Source organism: Syngnathus acus, chromosome 17 (genome assembly GCF_901709675.1).
Source record: "Syngnathus acus chromosome 17, fSynAcu1.2, whole genome shotgun sequence".
Classification (NCBI taxonomy): Eukaryota; Metazoa; Chordata; class Actinopteri; order Syngnathiformes; family Syngnathidae; genus Syngnathus; species Syngnathus acus.
The window spans coordinates 3,528,348-3,551,037 of record NC_051102.1 but is presented as its reverse complement, the minus strand read 5'-3'; the positions used below and the strand labels follow the sequence as shown (position 1 = coordinate 3,551,037).

Genomic DNA, 22,690 nt, shown 5'->3' with positions numbered 1-22,690 from the left:
TTTGCAAATCAAACAAAAATTAAAAGTGATATTAACATTAACTATAGTGAACACTGTGGCCTCAAAGTGAATCGTTTGCAATGCTTTGATTAAGCTATTTAGGCACTTTAATAATCAATTCCAATTCAACAATAATTGCCCCTCGGGATTGACATACGACCATGTGATGGGTGGTGGGGGGGCATTTGTTTCGCACAACCTGAGAGCCCTCCGTTGCATCAGAGCCCCTCACTCACTCTCCTCCGCCAGGCTCCCTGCCTCCAACACAGGCAGGCTCCGAGAGAAGCTAAAAGGAGGCGAGAGAAAATAATCAAGCATCGGTGATGGCGCCTGCTAAAGCTAGATCGCTGCTACTCGGGTTGCTCTGGCTCCTTTTGACGGAAAATGTCCGGTGTCTTCACGGCGACGAGGACCAGAACCAGGACACCGAGTGTAAGACGAAGAGCGTCACCGTATCCGCGCTGCCTTTTTTAAGGGAAAACGACCTGAGCATCATGCACAGCCCGTCGGCCTCTGAACCGAAGCTTCTTTTTTCCGTTCGAAACGATTTTCCTGGAGATGTCGTGGTAGTGGACGACCTAGAAAACACCGAGCTTCCATTTTTTGTCCTAGGTGAGTTCCTGCAACATACTTTGTGTAGCTCAGCGGCTGCATGGATTGAAGCTTCGATGTAGCAGCAATGTTTTAAGCTTTGGCCCGCTAACAACAATACTTACAACCATTAAAAAAGAACACAGGACTTCAACAACACGCATCATCTAACGTAATTTGCCGCAACTGTGACGTCGCTAATAGCTGTTAATGGTTGAAGCTTGAGTGTTGTTAGCAATAACAATGGTGTGCTAAAATAAGAATAATGTTGCCCGCTTATGTCAATTACAGCCCACTTAATATTTCAGTGCATATTAAAATGTGTTATTGTCTTTCATTGTTAAATCATTTGCGTAATGCATGTGGTTTATTGGTGGCACGTTCATTTGTTTGTTTATCTCACACGCACGTCAGTAAGATAGTGTAAGTGGGAAAATGCTTTATATTGTTTAACTAAAACATTCGCCGTCTGTTGTTGATGCGAAGACTGATGGAGAAAAAGTTAGCTTGGCAAAAGTTTGCTAGCTGCTGTCCATGGTGCTGAAGTGATTTGATGTCATGTGCCGTCGTTGTCCATAGCAGCTGCCTAAAGCGTACACGTGTCATGCTTTCCACTAAGATGGAGTGTATTCCTGATTAGTTGAATGTTATTCTCATTGAAAAATAGTACTTTTATTTTTCAATATAAGGACATTTCTAAGTGACCCCAAACTTTTGAATGGGAGTGTAATCTAGACAATAACAACTTTAAGTTTAGGAATGAAAAACAGTATAACACTGTCAGAAATGTATTCATTTAACAAAATGGTAACGGTTATAATTGGAGATTTTGCGTGTTAAGGTTTTTTTTTTTTAACAGCTCTTGTATTAAATGTCTTTAGATTAATCAGGCATCCAATCAAAACAAACTGTCAGGGGTGCGTGAGGATGAGGACCCAAATGAAAACTCTCCCACTGTGCCTCCACTGTCAACAGCAAAAAGTGTTTGTGGTGGTTTTGTATTTTCTGAAATAATCTGATATATGAAGTCTCTGACTTGTGTGCGAGCACCCTGGGATTGATTCCCGCTTATTGGTAGTATGCATGTGGGTGTGACTGGTTGTCTGTCTCTATATGTGCCTGCGACTTGCTGGCGACCAGTTCAGGGTGTTGTCTGACTTTCGCCAGCTGGGATATGCTCCAGCACCCCCTGCGATCCTCAACAGGATAAGCGATGTTGAAAATGGATGGATCTCATATATATTGTTTACCTTGCACGAATGAGACTTCCTTTTCAGTTTTAATTCCAAATTTGAGAGTGACAGAGAATTCTGAAAGAGGCCCTTTGACTGACGGTGCAATTCAGTTGCAATGCAGCTACTTGTTAGTGTTTGCATTGTCAGGAAGACCCCAAGACTTCTTTCCATCATTTGTAATTTTATATAATACATGATAATGATCAATTAATCTACTGTACTGTAATGTTTTGGGGGGGTGAGAGGACACTGCAACGTCTGTATTAAATGCACAAAGGACAGGTAAAATAAACAAACAAACAAACAAACAAACAAACAAACAAACGTACAGACAGACGTACTAACCACTTATTTACTGTTCTGTTCAATCTTCTTTATTCCAGACCAACAGAATTCTCATACCCATAGGTGAAATGGTTTATTGATGAATAGTGAAGGATGTACTCTTGTCCTAGTTATTTTAATATTTATATTGTAATGTCAATGCGTGAATTGTTCTGGCCAAAATGTATTTGTAACATACTTGGAAGATTAGAAAGTGCCTGGTATTAAAACAAATCAGGTTCATACTCCAAATATATAGACAGCAGGCTGTGCATTTTACAGAGATAGCTTTCATGGTTGAGTTGATAATTTAACTCATTCACGTCTATAGCTGCCAATGACATTGAATGAGTTAATGATTATGAATCAGTATACATAATTTGCCTGAAATTATGCAGATCATTATGAATTTGGGAAAGGAGTGATGTGATTTGTGACTTCCACCTGACACAATGTGTGTAGTGGTGGAGGAACTCAACATGGTAAGGAGATGCTTTGACATGGAGGGCTGGAAGACATGTCTCCGGAGTCAGAGAAATTGAATTACGGTAGTGGTGATGTGTTGCCAGGAGTCGGTGTGGGGATGGACCCGAGAATGTATTAGTACCTGTTTAGGTCATTGCTTTGTGCCCTGAACAACAGGATTTAGTTGTAAGTCTGGTTAGAGGTGATGAATGTCTCTGCAACAGGGTCTAAGGACAGGCCTAGAAATATTTTGACGTGGATGATTTACTGAAGGGTGTGATTTAGTTGTTAGACCATGTGGAGCCCGGAATTACATCGAGGTTGAAGATCCACTCAGTATTTTGTTTTTTTAGTCCATCATAAAATTGAACTGAAGTGTATCTACTTCTCTACTGATTTTTGTAGACACATTGAACGACTGGTTTTGTTATTTTGTTTACTTAAGTATTTGAGATGCTAGCAACTGAATCATTTTTCCAGTAAGTTTAATTAAAGTTTAAAGCTCAGTTTCACCTCAAAAAGATCCGCATTAGTGGAAAACACGCAAACGTAATTTATAACCTAAAATTTAGCTTCCTATTTAAAAGCCCATTTATCTTGCTCATGAATTAATTCTGCTTCATGTGTTTGCAGCCTCTCATCCCGCTGACCAAAGCTATAACATCACATTTTACAACATATTAGAAGGGGATTTAAACGGATTTTACAACATTTAAATTGCTTGTCACATGCTGATATTAATACCAAATCATTTGTAATTACAATAATGTATATATATATATATATATATATATATATATATATATACTATATAATTTATATATATATATATATATTCACTTTTTTGGGCATTTTATGGCTGGTGCGACTTATACTCCGGTGCGACTTATAGTCCGAAAATTACGGTATATATTCAATTTCATAGCACGCTCAAATGCATTGTTATGGGTCTGGCTATATTCTGGTTTGTGTGTTAAGTTTTCTAAAGAGCGGAGTTGCTGGCCATCTTTTTTTATTCGTCTGTCAACCTACGGAGGATCAAAGCAAAAAAGTAAGCATAATCTGTATGCATGCTCACATGCTCCAGTGCTACAGACAAGGAGCTGGACAAACAGTCTGACACTGACTGAAAAAAAAAGTATATTCTTACCTTTAAGATTTCAATCTCGTAATTTATGGTGCACCATGAACATGCTGCCTTTGAGAGTTTATAAAGTAAATAAGAGGGAAGATTGAGGAATCTCATTATTTTGTGCACACGCAAGGGTATGGAAAATCTCTAGGGTTGAAAAATGGAGGAAAAGATGGCTATAGGTTGGTTCATTTAAAAGATGCATGCAGCAACATTCCCATTTTGAAAGCACTATACCAGTTAGTTAGTTTCTCCCTGTAATGCCCTTATTTCATCAGGCTGCAAAAAGCAATACATCTTAATTTTCTACTGTCATCCCAGACTGGCCTCGATCTGTCAATTTGCCAACCTTGGGGAGAGGTGTTAGTGACAAAACAGCAGTTCAAAGGCAATGCAGGTCCATGGCCAATCATTGCTTCACTGACTTTATTTTCCTTTAATACGCAAATTCATATGCACGCGCACGTACATACGCACACACACAAATACACACTCGCACAGCCTAACCCTAGCGTATGCAGATCTTTCCTTTAACTGGCCCCACAGGGATGGGCAATCGAATGTGCAGGTACGGGGATGTGCGGTCAGTCGCGTTTGCTGACGAGATTTCTCCATTTAATTATGGCCTGAAAACTCAATGATACATAACATTGTGGCTTAACTTTTTCTATAGGTTTCAACAAATATATAGAAACTTTAAAGAGGGAGTCGACCCACAAATTTTCTTTGTAATAATACAATTGTTCTGATTGATGTTTTGTTTGTGGAATACGTATTAAACAGGCAACATCTACCTGTTTTTGTCCACCTCAGGGCGCGGCCATTTTACTACATGCTGTCGACTGAAAATGACATCACAGTTGCCAGGTCCCAGATCACGAGCAATCACAATTCACCAGACCTGAGACCTGGCAAATGTGATGTCATCTTCAGTCGACAGCAAGAGCCAAAATGGCGACCCCCGGAGGTGGCGAAAGTTTGATGAATTTTGCTGCTTAACTCAATATATTCCTCAAACGCAATGTTGATCTGAATGCCATGTTTAGACTAGTGGGATGACTAATTAACAGAATGTCAGTCCTCATCATTTTTTTTTTATATCTATAGCTACAGCTACGTTGCTTTAATTTTCTCTGCTATACAGACCGTTGCACCTTCTTTGATTAACTGACAAGTTTCAGCTAAAAATATCCTGTAATTATCTCACTCAGACTGAAATTTCGAGATTTTCTCAAAGTGGAGTCATTCTAATTGCTGTAATGTTTCAGTGTGTCACTTGCTCTAAAAAAACTCAACTTGCCCAAATTAAACATGAGAGAGCCTGTCATGCCTGACCAGGTCTTTCTCAAGTAGAAGTGTACATTGTAGGAAAATATGAATGTCATATTTAAAATATATGATTTACTTTTATGTAGTCTCATTTACATATTCCAGTCTAGCCAGAAAATATGATTTTTTTTCGGGTGTTGATTTTGCCGGCTTGATGTTTGGAAGACGCCTAAAGCAGCATATCAGTCTCCCTTCGGCAACTCCTGACCTTGTTGTGTCAATCTAACATTCCAAATCAAGCAGAGCTCAAAATAGGTCATGTACTTTTTTTTTTCTTGACTTTTTATATATATATATATATATATATATATATGTATATATATCAATCAGAGCTCAAAATAGGTCATGTACTTTTTTTTTTCTTTCTTGACTAATTTTTATAATTCTTGTCTTCACAAGAATACAAGAAGACAAGAATTCTTGTCTTAACAAGAATACAATTTAACGTTAAGGATAAAATTACACTAAGGCTTCTCATATATATATTTGTCTAATCACAAATATGAATTATTTGGATTGTGGAGCTTCTGTAAATTGAAAGTATGTAGATAAAAAGGATATTTTCTCTTTTAACACAATGTCAAGACTGGCCTAAGGCTGAAACATGGTCAGTGACAGGCAGCTGTGAAAGTGTCTTGTACATCAGCCCAACCCTACTAAAATATTTACGTGAGCACGAGTTTTAAACTTTTCGCAGTGTAGTTGCCTGAGGATCTTTTCGACAATAAATCAAGCAGGCTGTAAGAAAAGAGAGAAAATAAAAATCATTAGCAGACATTTTAGAAGGAAGGGGTGGTACAATGTGAAAAGAGTTTACTGCATGATACATGCCTCCTGGTAGACAGCTAAAATGCATCCCACTGGACATATTTCAATTTTGTTTTTCATAGGTCTGTTTTGACCTCTGATTGCATGGGATATGTTAGACCATGATATGATAGACTTCCACCCCACAATGAAAACCATGCCAGTCAGTTTCATGAAAGCCTCTCAATTGCTCAAAGGTGTGAATGTGAAGGGTTGTCTAATACTATTTGAATAAGTCAATCTCTTTTAATTGACAAATTGGAGTCATCAACCATGGCAGCTGAACAGATGAAGTCTGCTGTTTCAATGGGCACATTTTGACTCCCTTTGGTCTTGTCCATTCAATGACTGACATTTGAGAATAATGACTTAGATAACAGCAAATTACACAAAGACCAAATTACCTAGACACTTCTAACCACTTTGGTCTGAATTAAATGCCCCTTGTGGTATCGGCCTCATATTGGATGTTTTGGATTTAACAGTAAACATGTCCCTTTGAGGTGAACATCTGCTGCTCACATGTAAAGGCCATAACAGAATTGAGGGGGTGCATTATTTGTTGAGATATCACTCATAACACTGCAATCACTGAATGAATAAAAATGATTTATTTGGGATTATTCTGATTCAGTCATCTTCAGAAACACCAGTATTTATTTAATCAGTTATTCAGGCTATCAACTGTACTTCATTCTGATGTCTAATTTGGTAATCTTTGTACATATAGAAACCAAAAGGTACCACATGCGTGTAATTACACAAAAACAAAGTGCGAAAATGGGGTAATTAATGATCAAATTAAATAATTAATTATTAATTAAACAATTAGTTATTTTGTCAATGATGGTGGAATTCTGCAGTACACTCAACCGCCACAAGGGGCATCGTGTTTTTTTTTTTTTCATCCATTTATCCACCGGTTATCCGGGGTCAGGTCGCGGAGACAGCGGCGTCTGCAGGGAAGCCCAAACTTCCCTCTCCCCAGCCACTTCTTCCAGCTCTTCTGGAGGGATCCCGAGGCATTATTATTATTATTATTATTATTATTATTATTATTATTATTATTGATCTAGGTAATGCACGTTGCAAAAAATAATCTGACATAAAACATGCCATGAAAAACCACTTCACTGGTTCTTTTACCTCAAACAAATTATTTTAGGTTGCATTACCTGACTTTGAAGGCGGAAGTACAAGCCGAAACATGTCAGGTAATGCAACCTAAAATAATTTGTTTGAGATAAAAGAACCAGTGAAGTGATTAACAAGTAAAAACAAAATGAACTTAGTCCAATTATGCCATGAAAAATATACAATCTCTCAAAGTTCTCAAAATCGCATATTCATGAGTTTTCTTTTTTTTTTTAATGGCTGTTCAGTAAAATGACCTGACATTAGGAGTTTCTGCTGTCTGAATGAAGTGTCATGTTGTGTTGGAATATACATATCCATGATGGGGGATAGTCCTCAAACCCCTGAAGACAGAAACCAATGTCTCCCTTCAAAATGGCAACACAAGTTTCTTGAAGATTCTAAAGTTGTGTGCAGGGATGATTATTGTTACATGTGACAGTGTTAAAGATTGCCTGCGTGGGATTTTTGTCCTAAATTTGCCAGTCCTGTTGTCATTGTTTCTGTTAGATTTACAAACCTACTGTTTCGATGTGCCACGTTCACTAACAGATGCTATCATCTTGGCCCAGAGGAGGAAGACAGATGACCTGTCTTCTCATCTGAAGCTGAGAGATTGCTTTTTTTTTTTTTTCAAATCTGCACTTTCTACTCCAGTAGCCTGCACCTGAGCAAGACCTTTCTCGCCGTACACTGTCGGGGTTTTGGTATTTAAGGCAGAAAGGAAACATTTAAATGTCACTTCTAAGGAGGAACATATAGCCTTGCAGTAAGTAGTAAAATTCACTTCCCTAAAGTCAGGCCACATATTGCAAACTCAGATATTGCTTGAGGCAGAAGGAATTAACTTTCGGTGATCTAATTAGCAAACATAAGAAGGCACTTATAATTCCCTACAGAGCTCTAATAAAATGACACAATCTTCCAGCATTCTTTCTGGACATTATGCCAGCACTGCAATTAAACTACAGCTTTTTTTTTATTTACAAGACCATCATGTTTAATTAATGTGTCTACAATTTAGAAGCCCAAGCTCATCTCAAGAAAAGAACTGGTGTTCTGCTTAATTACTGCAGAAATGAAATTTTAATAATGCCAACAGAAGAACTCGACACGCAATCAAGCCATTAAGTAGATGAAGGTAATCCAGCAGGACTGGAGTAAAATTAGAAATTGGTTGTGGGACTAAGAGGTAGAGGTCAAGGATTGTGAAATTAGCATCCTTTGAAAGCTGGAAAAGATGCAAAGAACAGTCGCAACTTTTATTTTGTAAACATGATTGGGAAGGAAACGTTAAGCTGTTTGTTTCTTTTTTTTTTTTGTAGCTCGGCATCATGCCAACCAAAAAGGAATTATCTATGGGCTACGATTGTTTATGAAACATGGCTGCTTAGTATGCAGCATGCAGCTCTATAACCTGATGGAGCCTTGTCAGACCAAAATCTATATACGCACTCTGATGAAATACAAAAAAATAAGATGGATGTGTCATCAGGTTTGGCTGGACAGTTGGTAAACAAATAGTCTTGAAAGCTTGAAAGCAAACATACTTTTACATGTAACACTGAATTATTAGCTGTCTAGAGACAATTCATAATTATTCAAAATGTTCATTCTGTGTTGTATTAATTTAATCAATTATTAAAATTAAAATACCTACCTAAAATAATCTATTTGGAACTAAAAAAAAAACAATAACAAAAAACAAACAAACATAGTTAGAAAATAATAGCAGCAATTTGCTGATTATATGAATACGTTATCAATATACTGATACATTTTTAAATAATTGGATGTCTGGTGTTTTTATGACGTGTCCAGGCACTAATGGATGGATGGCAGATTGAAACAGAACTCAGTTAGAGAACAAACTTTATTTTTACACTAACCCACCCTTTGCTAGCATACGCACGCATGCACATTCGATGGCATATTACACATTGAGTAATTTTGTTTGTAGCAAGATCATTGTTGTCTTTTGTCATCCCGCTTAATAAGCAATGCAGACACCAGCAGTCAGAATGTCTGATTATTAACACCAATTAGGCATCCTGATCTTGTTCTGAGCAGCTCTAATTGACTCAAATAGGGCCATTTATAGAGCTTGGCTCATGAGGTCATTGAAACATAAAGGCCAGTCAATGCTGTTGGTCAAATGATTAGACAAGGTTTGATGGGTAATCATTCCAAGCGCGTATAGTAGCGGAGAGAGTGCCAAATTAAATGAAGGAAAATCACAAGTAATTATATTCCAATGCTTGGTAAATAGACTAAAATACTTTGACACCATCAAAGTCCTGTTGTCCACTTAATGTCATGTTCTTGTTCTCTTGCAAGTGTTCATGCATACAAAATTTCTCCAAAAAATAAAGGTCATTGTCAGGGTAGGTGCCAGAGACAAGCTCAGCTGGAGCCTACCTGATGACACACCTCCAGGACCAAGTGGGGGTTCAGTATCTTGCTTAAGGTTACTTTAACATGGTCACTCGGGATCTGATGACGACCACAGCGCCCGGGATGTAAATGTCTGTCTGCCTTTCTGGCCTGTGCAGGAGATTACTGCATGCATCACAGCTGGTTTCACTGCTGTTCCTTGATATTTAATCGGAAGTCTTGGTTATTATTCGATGCCATTCTCCACAGAGGTTTATTTGTTTATAAACAGATGTAGCATTTGCATAATTCATCTGCAGTTTGTTTTGTAGATGGATCAAAATAATCACTTGTTACAAGTAAATCTGTCTACCTGCACATAGCGGAAGCTATTTCCATAATAAAGCCAACTAGCTGTCTTAAGAAAAAAAGGCCTTTTCCGTTCAGATTTTCTATGCATTTGTGAAGTTTAATGTAAATAAGTTTAGGCGGACAAAGTTGAGTGAAGCTCGTGAATTTCTTGCTGAGGTACTTTATCTCAAGGTGCGGTTATTTCTTCAAACTAGTCAAGTCAAAACTTTTCCTGGCATTATGTTTTATGTGCCCTCACTAGATTAAACATGGTATTCTGATTAATATTTGGTTTGTGGAATATGAATTATGCAAAGAAAAGGGAGGGCTGCCTTTTTAGCCCGTGCTGACACCTGATTGCCACTGAAATTGTTGTCACAGTGCCTCCAGGATCAGCTTGCAGAAGTCACATGACCAAACCCAGATCACAGATGAGCTGTGACATTTGCGAGTTTAGGCACTGTGACATCAATTTCCATCACCAACAGTTATGAGTACAGGGAAAAATGACAGCCCCCTGCGATGACTACAAACTTAACTAAAAAGTTGGGTGGGGGCATATTGTTATTATTATTAAAAAGCACATTTTTGACTTTTGCTATAAACACCTTCCTCCACATCTGGAAAAATGTTGTAAAGTGATACCGAAATGACATTTCTAGAAAATGATCTTATCTTTTCACATTTGCAGTTATTAATAAAGACGCAGCCTTCATTTCACCCCAATCTCAATCATCTGTCTATTTATCAAGCAAATATAGAAACAAACAGCATGTGGATTATAGAAGGGATTTTCACATTAGAGAAATCCATCCAACCATTTTCTGAACCGCTTATCAGTTTGTTAAATGTAGAACAAGATTTGTCCATTTTTGCGAGGAAAAAACAAAAGTGAGTATACAGTATGATTTTGACAGAGTGGGTGGTATCTATTTTGAAGGCATTAGTGTTGGAGCTTTTGTCAATACTGTCAAAAGCATGACACTGTACTGGCCAACACCAGTGAAATAAAACACAGACCAAACACCAAATACAAGGTTGTTGACATTTTGCAGTGTGCTTGTGATCGAATTGTTTACTTAATATGTTTAGATATGGTGGGTCTGTGTTTGAGCCTTGGTATATTTTACCATGAGATCGGATTAGTACTTCCACAATTAGTCACAATCTTTGTTTCAATATGCTGCTGAAATTCATTCAGTGTAATTCTAAAGCTAATCAGTGAACAGTTGAGATGGGTTTTTTTTTCTTTTCCCCGGGAAGAATATCCTCATTCCACCATTTGTTACTAAGCCAAGGTTGTTAATTTTAGGGGGATTTGCTGTATTTCGGCTTATATTCACCACCTTTGGCAAGAAAAACATCTCCTCATAAATTCCTTTGCTTTTGAAAATAAACCACAATTTACAGACCGTTTTGTTTAATCCATGATGCAATTCAGTTTTTTAAATAGCAACGTATACCTTGCTAAAAAAAAATCTCAAACTATTCGGCTCTTATGTCATACATGGAAATTTTATCTTATTTTTCTCAGTGCTCACTGACCCGCTCTAGTTTTAGGCAGTATTGTAAAACATATCTATTTCAGCACATGTATCTCTACAGAAAATAACTTGGGTAGACTGCCCCTTTTTAAACAGGATCACTCTGCCTTTTAACTGATGGTTGCTTGTCTACAACTGTAGACAATTGTTAATCCTGGTACCATTATTTTTAAAGAAAAAATCCATTTTATTTTAAATGAAAGTGAAATGAAAAGCCTAAAGACATTATTTCATTTTTCTTTGGAACTTTGTTACGTTATAATGAAAGCTAAAATATGCTCGGAGTTGTCAGGCTCAAATAGGCTGAATTAAAATGAAACGCAAAAGAGATTGCCAATAGACAATTTCTGTCTAACAAGCTGGCTATGGTCCATTTAGGGCACAGTATGTTCGATCGTCTCATTTATTACAGCCTGTCATTTGGTGAGAATGGAAACTTGGATTTGCCTTTTGCTGCTTGTCAGTGCAGTTATTGAAAATCACCTTCAATTTGCACCAGATTGCGAGGTCCAAGACACTTTGTTCTGTCAGATGTGGTGCCCACGCCCCGATCCATTTGAGATGATGCGATGAAAAATGGACTGAATAAGGCAGTATATCGGAAAAAGGTATTACAACACCCTCATCAAATAAGGACTGCTCTTTTTTCTTATCTGATTCCAGGTATAGACACAGAAAAGTTTGCTCTCCAAAAGTGCTTTATACTGAGTTCAAAAGGCTTTGATATTTTTTCTTATACAGCCCGAATGATTTATTTGTTCTGTCTGCACTACCCATGAAATATCTAATATCAGCGAGAGTCACGCATCTGTTTTGCGACTAAGGTCACGTTCCTCTTTTGTCTCGATCCATGTCAAATCACAATGCACGCTTTAGAAATTGCCCATATGGAAATATATCATCGTGACCGCGACACGTAGTCTTTCAAAAGGCCAACTTTCACAAAACAGGCTGAGAATTCGTCTTTAGTCTTTATTTTGTTTTCACAGCCTATACGTGAGTGAAAATGATCAAAGCGAACCTATTTCATTTAGACACATGAAATAAGAATGGAAATATCACTTCTTCAACCTGCTTTGCCATGCCTTAGCAGTCTCCAGGGCTGGATTTGTGTAGCTGACCCCCGCCCTGAGAAAAAAAGGATAAAAAAGAAAGCATAACAAGAAATTTGACACAGTTTTGATGCACAGTGTTTGTTTTCTTCATCGCGGCTATCATAAGACCCTTGAGAGTTTCTCCAAAAAGTTTTGTCCTGAGCCTCCTACTTAAATTTGTTAGTATACTCCAGTGTCAGGATAACCGATTTGCCAACAAAGCAAAAGGAAGAAAAAGAAAAGCTCCGCTGCAGGCTCGAGCAAAGCTTCAATCAACATCCTGGGAGCTAGTTGACATGCAGGGTGTAGAGGTCCTTGCAAAGTTATTGAACTTTTCTCTCCAACCATTTTCCCTTTTCACCAGCAGCCTTTTATATTACACGGCTAACTTCATTCTTTCCTTACCTGCCCTTTCTCTTTTCAATACACGGAGCTCAAGTTTGAAAGACCCACTGTCCTTAAATTGGGTTTTGCTGGTGTGCATGGCTAACGAACCCGAGCCGCTATACAGTCGGAGCAACATGACTGGGATTCAGTTATATCCACCGCCGAAAGGCTGAATGATGATAAGTTCATTGCTGTGCCTCCTGTGTGCTCCAGATAAACCCCCCTACTTGTCAGGGGCTCGTCACAGCAAATACGACATCGGCAACACGGGCATAAGCTTGTTACGCTGGACAGGAATAGCCCATCCGCCGAGCCACTCCCATTTCCCAGAGTATTATCATTTACCAGCCTGATTACGAAAGCTGCAGTTAACATACTTGTTTTACACACTGGTTTTATGCACCTGTGTGAAACTTATTTCCCACTTTAAAAAGTTTATACACTATAAGCAGAAACTTGGCAGATAGAATTCTGCGGTTGCTGGAAAAGTAGATGGCAAATCCTTCCCTTTTTAAACTTCTAATGCTGAAGTATTTCATTTAAACTACTATTGGTGATTGTAGCCTTCTAAAGTATTGATGCTGGTACTTGAAGTACCCCCAATATACTAGCAATTCATGATTATGCCTTTCTTTTGTACGCTAGGAGACAAATTCATGACATTAACAAGAGCATAGCAAGAGTGTGCATTTGATGTTTGTTTACTGTCGTGAATATGGCTTTAAGATTGCGTATCTTTTTTTTTTTAATTTGTTGAAGTTCTCCATACTGTCTACAAATGGCTGGTAATATGTTGTCGACATTGAAGTTACTGGCATTGTCTAAGATGCAAGTTGGATTTTATGATCTCAATACTGTATTCCCTTTTATTGTGAAATAGCTGTCACTCAGCGAGTATAAAGCAATAGTCCTGTGGAAGTTTATTTTTTTATTATTCTCATCTTCCCTCAGCCAAGTCAGTGAATAATTCTGCTGATGTTGTTTATGCCCTGTTGGATGTTATAGCAGTCAATGTGAAAGGGGCTGTTGTTCACTTGCTGCTTTTTTGCCAATGTGTGCCTCCTGGCTTGTTTTCCTCACTTTCATCAATTCTGGCAGTGTGGAAAAAAAAAGGAAAACTTACGGTAATTGATGTTACTGTGCAGGGTTTAAAAGCGTCGATATTACAGTATACTTTAAATCTTGGTTTGGGCTTAATTGGAAATAGATTTAGTTACAAACTGCATCGGAACTGAGCATGGAATCTGTTGCGGATTTTGGTCCCGTTGCTGATATTATTGGAAATGTCAAAACACATTTTTTTGGATCTTTGACTGTGTACTGCTTACACATAACAAGAAAAATGAATATATGCCGTGCATAAATCTTTAGGTAAAACTAATGACCAGTTAAATTATATTCAAAATCTAATTATTTAGTGGGTTGAGAGAATACCGTATTGGCGCGAATATAAGACGACCCTGATTATAAGACGACCCCCTCTTTTTCAAGACTCAAGTTTGAAAAAGGACTTTTTGAACACCAAATTAAATTTTTATACAGAAAATAATTACAGTACATCTGAAACAAATGATTATAAAAATATATTCGAGAAAAAAAGCATGCTTTTTTGCCTCATTCAAATCAAGCAAAAACTGTCTATCAAATCTTAATATCTGAACATTTAAATATGTAAACTAAAGTGCAATCACATAGCTACCGCTATTTTTATTTTTATTCTTCCTGACAGGGGTTCGCTTTGGCCTGGGGAGTTAAGTTCAGCATTCGCTTTGAAGATATCTGGCGCTATCTAGCGTTGTGAATGGGTATAATGTCTGACCCCGAATGTAAGACGACCCCCACTTTTTCACTTATTTCAATGCAAAAAACACCGTTTTGTATTCGGGCCAATACGGTATCTCTCTGAATGTTGTCATGGTTTTGATGCCAGTATCAAAATGATGCCCAGAGGAGAGTTGTGCTTCAGGGAAGGTCAGTGTGGATGGAGCTCAAGTTCTCATAATATTTTTCTTCACACCACAAATGATATTATGTTAACCATGACTGCTGGATGCAGTGAAATAATGCTCCTTGTTTAGCCTCATTTGCATCAAGAAACAATTAACTATCAATCAGTTCCACACAAGGTACAAAATTCTCAACGCTCAATTAATCTATCCATCCATTTGATATGCTGTAACTGGTTTTCCTATTTAATATTATGGGATGCTGACTTTTAAATTAGTTCTATACCATGCACTGGGTAAAAGTCATTCACAAGGCAGAAGCAATACCGAGACATCATATTTCCAGTGATTAAACTATAAAGTGTACATGATATAATAACGTGATTATAAAACTGTATCTTAAAAGTTTTATTTCAACAAATTCCAAATGTATAATTGAACAAAGTACAATAATGATAAAAAAATAAGACTCGAAACACGAAAGCCAAATTCACGAAAAGATTGAAAGGCTTGACAAAAAAAAAGTAGCTTTTTTCATAACAATGTCTTTACTTAGACCAAAAACATTGGAAATTAAAGTCCACAATATAAATTCTTGGTAAAGCAACATTGTCAGTGTAGCAGTACGGAGTGGGCGGAGTCTGTCCTTATGTAATCACTATTTAAACACTGGCACCATCATATCAAAACATCTGGTGTGCGATACAAAAATAATTTTGTATGATCCCGAACCCGTGATTGCATGCTAACACACCCACTGTTTTACAGTAGCAGATTATACTCGCATCAAATCAGATATGTTTTCTTCATTACATTTGGAGAGGGAAAAATTCCAGAAACAGATTCAGAATGTATACCCTTTCCATTGAGCCATGGCTTTTTCAATATGATGAGAAGTTAAGAGTAGTTTCTAGTGGAGTACTTGTGCTTCTTGGCTCGCATGCTAAATTGCCTTTTTTGAACGTCAGTCAGCAGGGTCACCTTGATGCTTTTCTCTCAACTGCTAAGCTTTTTCCTCACTTAAATGGACTTCAAAGCCTTTTGTCGTTTTGCCCGATGAAAAATTGACAAGCAAAGTGGCCGAGTAAGTGCCTAGAAATTATTCCAACTCAAGTGGATTTTTTTTTTCTCTTTAAAATTGTGTAATATAAATTGATGAACTCAAAAAATGTATTCACAGACAGCAATTATATATTACAAAGGAGCTCAAATAATATGTAACCCTGCTTTATTTGCAAACATGTCCGTGACACATTGGAATCCTTGTCACATCTGTTGGACAGGAATATATGCATAACATATTAAACACTTTAGGAAGATACTGGGATGAAAGTAGAAAAGGGATTAACATTTTTCCCGCCCTCAATGTACATTTATTTTCCAAACACATTGATTAAATTATTTTTTCATATGCGTGGCTCCACAGAAGAACAAATGGGTGAAGCAATGGGACACAACAGAAATAGTACTTGCTATTCATTGCTGAATAGTAAAAAGCTTTGGTGTTTGTTTGGTTCATTGCACCAAGCGTGCTGGTTTTTGCGAGAGCTGACGTGGATGTTGTATTAAGTCAACATCAAAATGAGACCGCGTTACAGAAGAGCAGCAGTGCTCTTTGAATGGTTGCTTTGTTAATCCCATTTTATATGGGAGCAATGCCCAGATGGGTGAAACAAGTTGCTGCGGAGGTTTAGCGTTCATGGAAGAGAAAAAAATATATATATTTAAGACTAAACATCAAGTGATCTGGCACAGCAAAGATTTTGCATGAAATAAATTACTACATGTCACGCTGTGAAGAAATAAACAAACAAAAACTGAATTACCTCGTCACACATTAGGTTTTTAAAATGGCACCTGTTTGAACCGGTTTTGATTCTGCTCATCTTCAAGACATGCAGTCCAACTGCTCTCACTGTTTTGTTGCCGGGATTCATGCGCGTAATCGCATTTACAGAAACTCGGCAGGATGCAGACTTTACTCGAGTGGAATTTCTAATCACAGTCAGTAGGGTCAGTCTTGTTGAATCTCATCAAACAGAATCCTCCATGCATTCCACAGCAGCTGCTTGCACAATCTCCTCTGATCTAAGCTCACCTTGAAGTGGACCACTCCTCCTTTCCCTATGTGGTCACTTGGACTTCCCATATATAATCGTCCAATTTGGAAAATCCTTCAGTCATAAATTATTATTTGCAATATCACTGCAAATGGTGGTTAAATCTGGTTCTAGCTTGAAAAAAATCCGATCGACATCCAGGCACATTTAATTTGTGCTGCCCTGCGTGGGGAGATGCTCTTCAGACCTTGTCTGGATGTGCTTTCGTTCCAGGGGAGTTTTTGTGTGAGAGGTTTTCATTTCACGTGCAAAATTATCATTTATATTGTCAATATATATCAAATCTAACACCAAGTGGCCCTGCCGTCTCATTAGTGCAAATTTTGTGCACCACACTACATTTTTTTTGCGAGCAGTAGCTTTTTTTTCCTCCTTCTCTCACATAGAGACATTAAATTCCCTGTAAAGAAGCGTCTGATGAACTTTTCCCCCCAGGGATGTCATCAACGATCGACCGTCCATAAGTCTGACTCAGGGCCAGCTCCTCCACCTCAGCCAGAGGTTTGGGGGGGGTGCCTCCTCCTATATTACGGGCCTCTGCCCTTGTTCTGTTGGCTACTCAGATGTTACCAAAAACAAATATGAATCAAGCTTAGGAAGCGCACAATTACTGCCAAGTAAAATGTAATTTTCTCTGGTTTGTAACTGTCTAGCGCTAACCACAAAACGGCACTCCCCGTGCATCACATCCAAGTCCGCACATTATCAATCAATTACTAATATGGCATGCCCAATCAAACGAGTTTACAAATTATGACTCATTCGTGCACAGCAATAATGTGCATACAGACACACACACACACACACACACACACACACACACACACACACACACACACACACACACACACACACACACACACACACATCCTTGTTAACCCAAAGTACTTTACTGATTTGTGGGGTCCACCCTTTCTAGTGGTCCAAGAACTATGAAGAAAATCAGGCAAGTCCCAAAAAAAATCTTGTTACTAAAAATCACTTTCAATAAACACAATTCAAAACTTTATTTTACATGTCAGTTTTTCAGTCACATGTGGGGCCTGTTTCTAACCTTCAGGCTTTGCGGGGTCCACCTTTACTTCTTCTTTCGTGTAACGTCAGATGTCCAACTCGTAGCCATGCCCGCATCTCTGGTCCCAGAGGCTGGCTTCCGAGGGTAGTCCATATAAGGGGCAGATGTTGATTATATGGTCGGCGGTCTGCTCAGGGTCACCACACTCGCATGCCGATGGGCAGTGTGTCTCCTGCAGGAGCAGAACCGCTGCCTCGTTGGAGTCAGCCAGGTGACGCAGGACTTCAAGTTTGGCGGTATGTTAGGCCCTTGACATTGAGTTGAGGCACTGACAGTCGACGGTCGGGATGACTGCCCGTCCGCCGGTCCTAAGCCTGCCAGCTCGAGCTCGACGAGCTCGACGTTTGGTTGACGACATTTGTTTCACAAGTTGGTCTTGCACCATTTCTTGCTACTTGCGGAGGAGGCCACGTTGGCTGTCGTCTTCTCCTCCTACCTCTTACCCTATTCCTAACCCTAACCCTAGCCCTAACCTAGCTCTTACCCTATTCCTAACCCTAACCCTAGCCCTAACCCTATTCCTAGCTCTTACCCTACTCCTAGCCCTAGCTCTAACCTTAACCCTAGCTCTTACCCTATTCCTACTCCTAGCCCTAACCTTAACCCTACCTCTTACCCTATTCCTAGCCCTAGCTCTAACCTTATTCCTAGCCCTAGCTCTAACCTTAACCCTACCTCTTACCCTATTCCTAGCCCTAGCTCCAACCTTAACCCTACCTCTTACCCTATTCCTAGCCCTAGCTCTAACCTTAACCCTACCTCTTACCCTATTCCTAGCCCTAGCTCTAACCTTAACCCTACCTCTTACCCTATTCCTAGCCCTAGCCCTAACCTTAACCCTACCTCTTACCCTATTCCTAGCCCTAGCCCTAACCTTAACCCTACCTCTTACCCTATTCCTAGCCCTAGCCCTAACCTTAACCCTACCTCTTACCCTATTCCTAACCCTAACCCTTACCCTAACACCAACCCCAGGTCTAAGGAGGTATATGGTTTTATGGGGGAGCACACGAGCAACTCTGTTGCAAATTTTTCAAGGATAAGATATTTTTGGTCCCACTGGGATTTGAACTCAGGTCGCTGGGGTGAGAGTACAGAGCACTAACCACTACACTATGGAACCCATGCCATTACTTCATGGATGTTACCTATATGGTTTTATGGAGCAGCTCACAAGTAGTATAGATAGGAATAGGTAAATGCCAAAATACTTGAGGTTCCACTGAGACTTGAACTCTGGTCGCTGGGGTGAGAGTCCAGAGCACTAACCACTACAGTATGGAACCCACACCATTAATCCATGGAGGTTACCTATATGGTTTTATGGAGCAGCTCACAAGCAAAGCATAGATAGGAATAGGTAAATGTCAAAATAGTTCAGGTTCCACTGAGACTTGAACTCAGGTCACTGGGGTGAGAGACCAGAGCATTAACCACTACACTATGGAACGCACACCATTATTCCATGGAAGTTACGTATATGGTTTTATGGAGCAGCTCACAAGCCAGATATAGGAATAGTATAAATAGGAATAGGTAAATGCCAAAATAGTCGAGGTTCCACTGAGACTTGAACTCAGGTTGCTGGGGTGAGAGTCCAGAGCACTAACCACTACAGTATGGAACCCACACTGTTAATCCATGGAAGTTACCTATATGGTTTTATAGAGCAGCTCACAAGCAAATAGTATAGATAGGAATAGGTAAATGCCAAAATAGTTGAAGTTCCACTGAGACTTGAACTCAGGTCGCTGGGGTGAGAGTCCACAGCACAAACCACTACAGTATGGAACCCACGGCATTACTTCATGGAAGTTACGTATATGGTTTTATGGACCAGCTCACAAGCAGTATATATACATAGGAATAGGTAAATGCCAAAATAGTTGAGGTTCCACTGAGACTTGAACTCCAGTCACTGGGGTGGGAATCCAGAGTACTAACCACTACACTATGGAACGCACGACATTATTTCATGGAAGTTACGTACGTATATGGTTTTATGGAGCAGCTCACAAGCCAGTATAGATAGGAATAGGTAAATGCCAAAATAGTTGAGGTTCCACTGAGACTTGAACTCAGGTCGCTGGGGTGAGAGTACAGAGCACTAACCACTACGGTATGGAACCAACACTGTCACTTCATGGAAGTTACCTATATGATTTTATGGAGCAGCTCACAAGCAACTAGTATAGATAGGAATAGGTAAATGCCAAAATGGTTAAGGTTCCACTGAGACTTGAACTCAGGTCACTGGGGTGAGAGTCCACAGCACTAACCACTACACTATGGAACCCACACCATTAATACATGAAAGTTACCTATATGGTTTTATGGAGCAGCTCACAAGCAAATAGCATACATGGGAATAGGTAAATGCCAAAAAAGTTGAGGTCCCACGGAGACTTGAACTCAGGTCGCTGGGGTGAGAGTCCACAGCACTAACCACTACAAGATGGAACCCACGTCATTGTTTCATGGAAGTTACGTATATGGTTTTATGGAGCAGCTCACAAGCATGTATAGGAATAGGCAAATGCCAAAATAGTTGAGGTTCCACTGAGACTTGAAGTCAGATCAGTGGATTCAGAGTCCAGTGTGCTAACCATTACACCATGGAACCACAAGGTCCAGACCATGGCAGGCATATGCTGGTGTGGGAGCCAGAAGTTTTACATTTTTTTTTATTTTTTTTAATTTTTTTTTAATTGCTAATGTGTCAATTGCTGGGTATCTGAAACCAGTTTTTCCAGTGTCCAGAGACCAGCTATTCCAATTTAGTCCCATAATTGGCTTTCTGTACAGCGCACAAGTGGCAGGGAAGTCTGGGAGTACAGTCAAACCTCGGTTTCCGAACGTCCCGGTTCTCGAACAAATCGGAATTCGAACAAAAAAATTCGAGATTTTTTTGCTTCGGTTGTCCAACAAAATTCGGAGGTTGAACCTCGCGAGATGAGCCGAAAGGACCCGAGAAAACCCGACCGCGCGGCCCGGATGCCCACTGACTCCGTTCGTTATTGTAATTTCGTTACTTTGAGGATTGTATTAACCCCTAATCATGCCTTCAAAGAAAGCAAGTGGGAGCAGTAAAGCCATCCTAAAACACAAAGGCGCTCTTTAAGCAATGCGACAGTGAGCGCCCAGCGCGCTGCGATTGCGCGACCGCACCAAATTAAACTCCCTGCGCACTGAGGTCCACTTAAATTTTAGAAAGTACATCAGAACTTTAAAAATATTTTCTAAATTTCAGCGACGGCTCTGTCACAATAATGCGACCAGCGCGGTGCAGTTGGGCGGTCGGCGGCACGCTACGGTTGAGCGTTCTCTCTCGCTCTCTCTCTCTTTCTCGCTCTCACACACACACACACATACACACACACAATAGTTAAATTAAATTTATTATGCTACTACAACACAGTAGATTAGTGCTTCAATTAACGTCTGTTTAAACACGCTTGGCTCTAGTTCATATTTTGCCAAGGTCTCGGTTATGACTTCTACTGATGTAGTTAAGACAGTTGTTTTTGTCTAAATTAGAGCTGTCTCACTGGGCAGAAAATTTATTAATTATAGGGTGACATCCATGTATCATTTGGCAACATGCATTGTGTGGTATAATCAACAAAAATATATATATGTTTATCATTTGAGTCTCCATTTAGGTTCAAATTACAAAAAGAATCAAATCACTCTCATTTTTTGATGAATTGCAATATGAGGGCATCCATTTGTGTTCTTGACTAGCATTAATTTAGATGGCTTTATGACCAGAGCCTTCTGCCTCATTCCTTTGTCAGCTCACGTTTTAGATAATAGTTTTCTTTTACGTAATTCAGGAACAGCTCTGAAGTCAATTTAGCTTATCGCTATGCCCTCTGGTGACCGAGGGCCACGTCAGTTCTTATCTTTGTCTAAAAGGAACAGAGTTTACAGAGGGAATACATTTGAGGCATGACAAAGACATTTTGGTATCTGGCTTTTTTTCCCAATATTTTTTGACGCAATCTATTAGGTATTGTGCCCACAAAATTAAGTTGACCTGCACGGCAATGTTTTGGATTTTTACTTCTTATCTGAGCTGTATTAAATATTTGTTTACTTATGCTGTGGCGTAAAAATGTTTATCTGAAATGCCTGACACATATTGACACCAATGAGATGCACCCACACATCAGGAATGTATAGATTTTTGAAAAATATGAAATTCACCAAAATGTGACATAAGGTTTTGGGCCAGTGCCAGCAATATGTAACATTGATGTCAGCGCAAAAATTCACGCCATTAAAAGGGAATTTATTCTGTTTTCATAACACTGAGGACACTGAATCATGCAATAACAATGCAATCATATTCAACCACAGTCACGTTAGGATAGACACCTCTTCCTGGGAAGAAGGGACAAGCACTGATTTATAACCCATTATCTCATGGAAGTGGGGTCACCTGACTTCTTGCTCTCATATGAGACGTACGCACGGCCCAGCATTGATGTTTTTACTCAACCATAGTGCTGACAAGCAGGGGTGAATTGAAGACTGGCGCAGAGATGAATTGGCCATGTCGGTAGAGATTTTTTAAACAAAAGAAAAAGCCAACATACTAATTAAAAAACAAACATGAGGCCCTCCTAAAAATGCTTAAAGACTCTACTTCTATAACAAAAAAACAAAAACAATAACTTATCAACAAAATTCAGACACGTTCGGTGCATGGGGTGGGGCCGGCCACCTGAGTGGTGGCACCTGAGGTGTTAAATTGTTTGTGCTGTGCTCGTTCTCTCTC

The 22,690-nt window shown here is 39.2% G+C and overlaps 1 protein-coding gene and 1 long non-coding RNA gene across 7 annotated transcripts in view; both read left to right on the top strand.

Moving 5' to 3' along the window:
- The first annotated feature begins 201 nt into the window (after positions 1–201).
- The window catches only part of astn1 (astrotactin 1), a 140,264-nt gene continuing 117,775 nt past the window's right edge, over positions 202–22,690 (top strand). For 5 of the 6 annotated variants that reach the window (XM_037277147.1, XM_037277148.1, XM_037277145.1 and 2 more), the window contains exon 1: positions 202–612. In XM_037277147.1, the coding sequence (XP_037133042.1) occupies positions 324–612 (289 nt within the window). In that variant the 5' untranslated portion in view covers positions 202–323. The remainder of the gene's footprint in view (positions 613–22,690) is intronic. The other variant, XM_037277146.1, reaches the window with a different exon arrangement.
- LOC119137650 lies at positions 11,338–13,878 on the top strand. The gene is made up of 2 exons (XR_005100965.1): positions 11,338–12,201; positions 12,236–13,878. It is a non-coding gene; the product is annotated as an uncharacterized LOC119137650 (long non-coding RNA).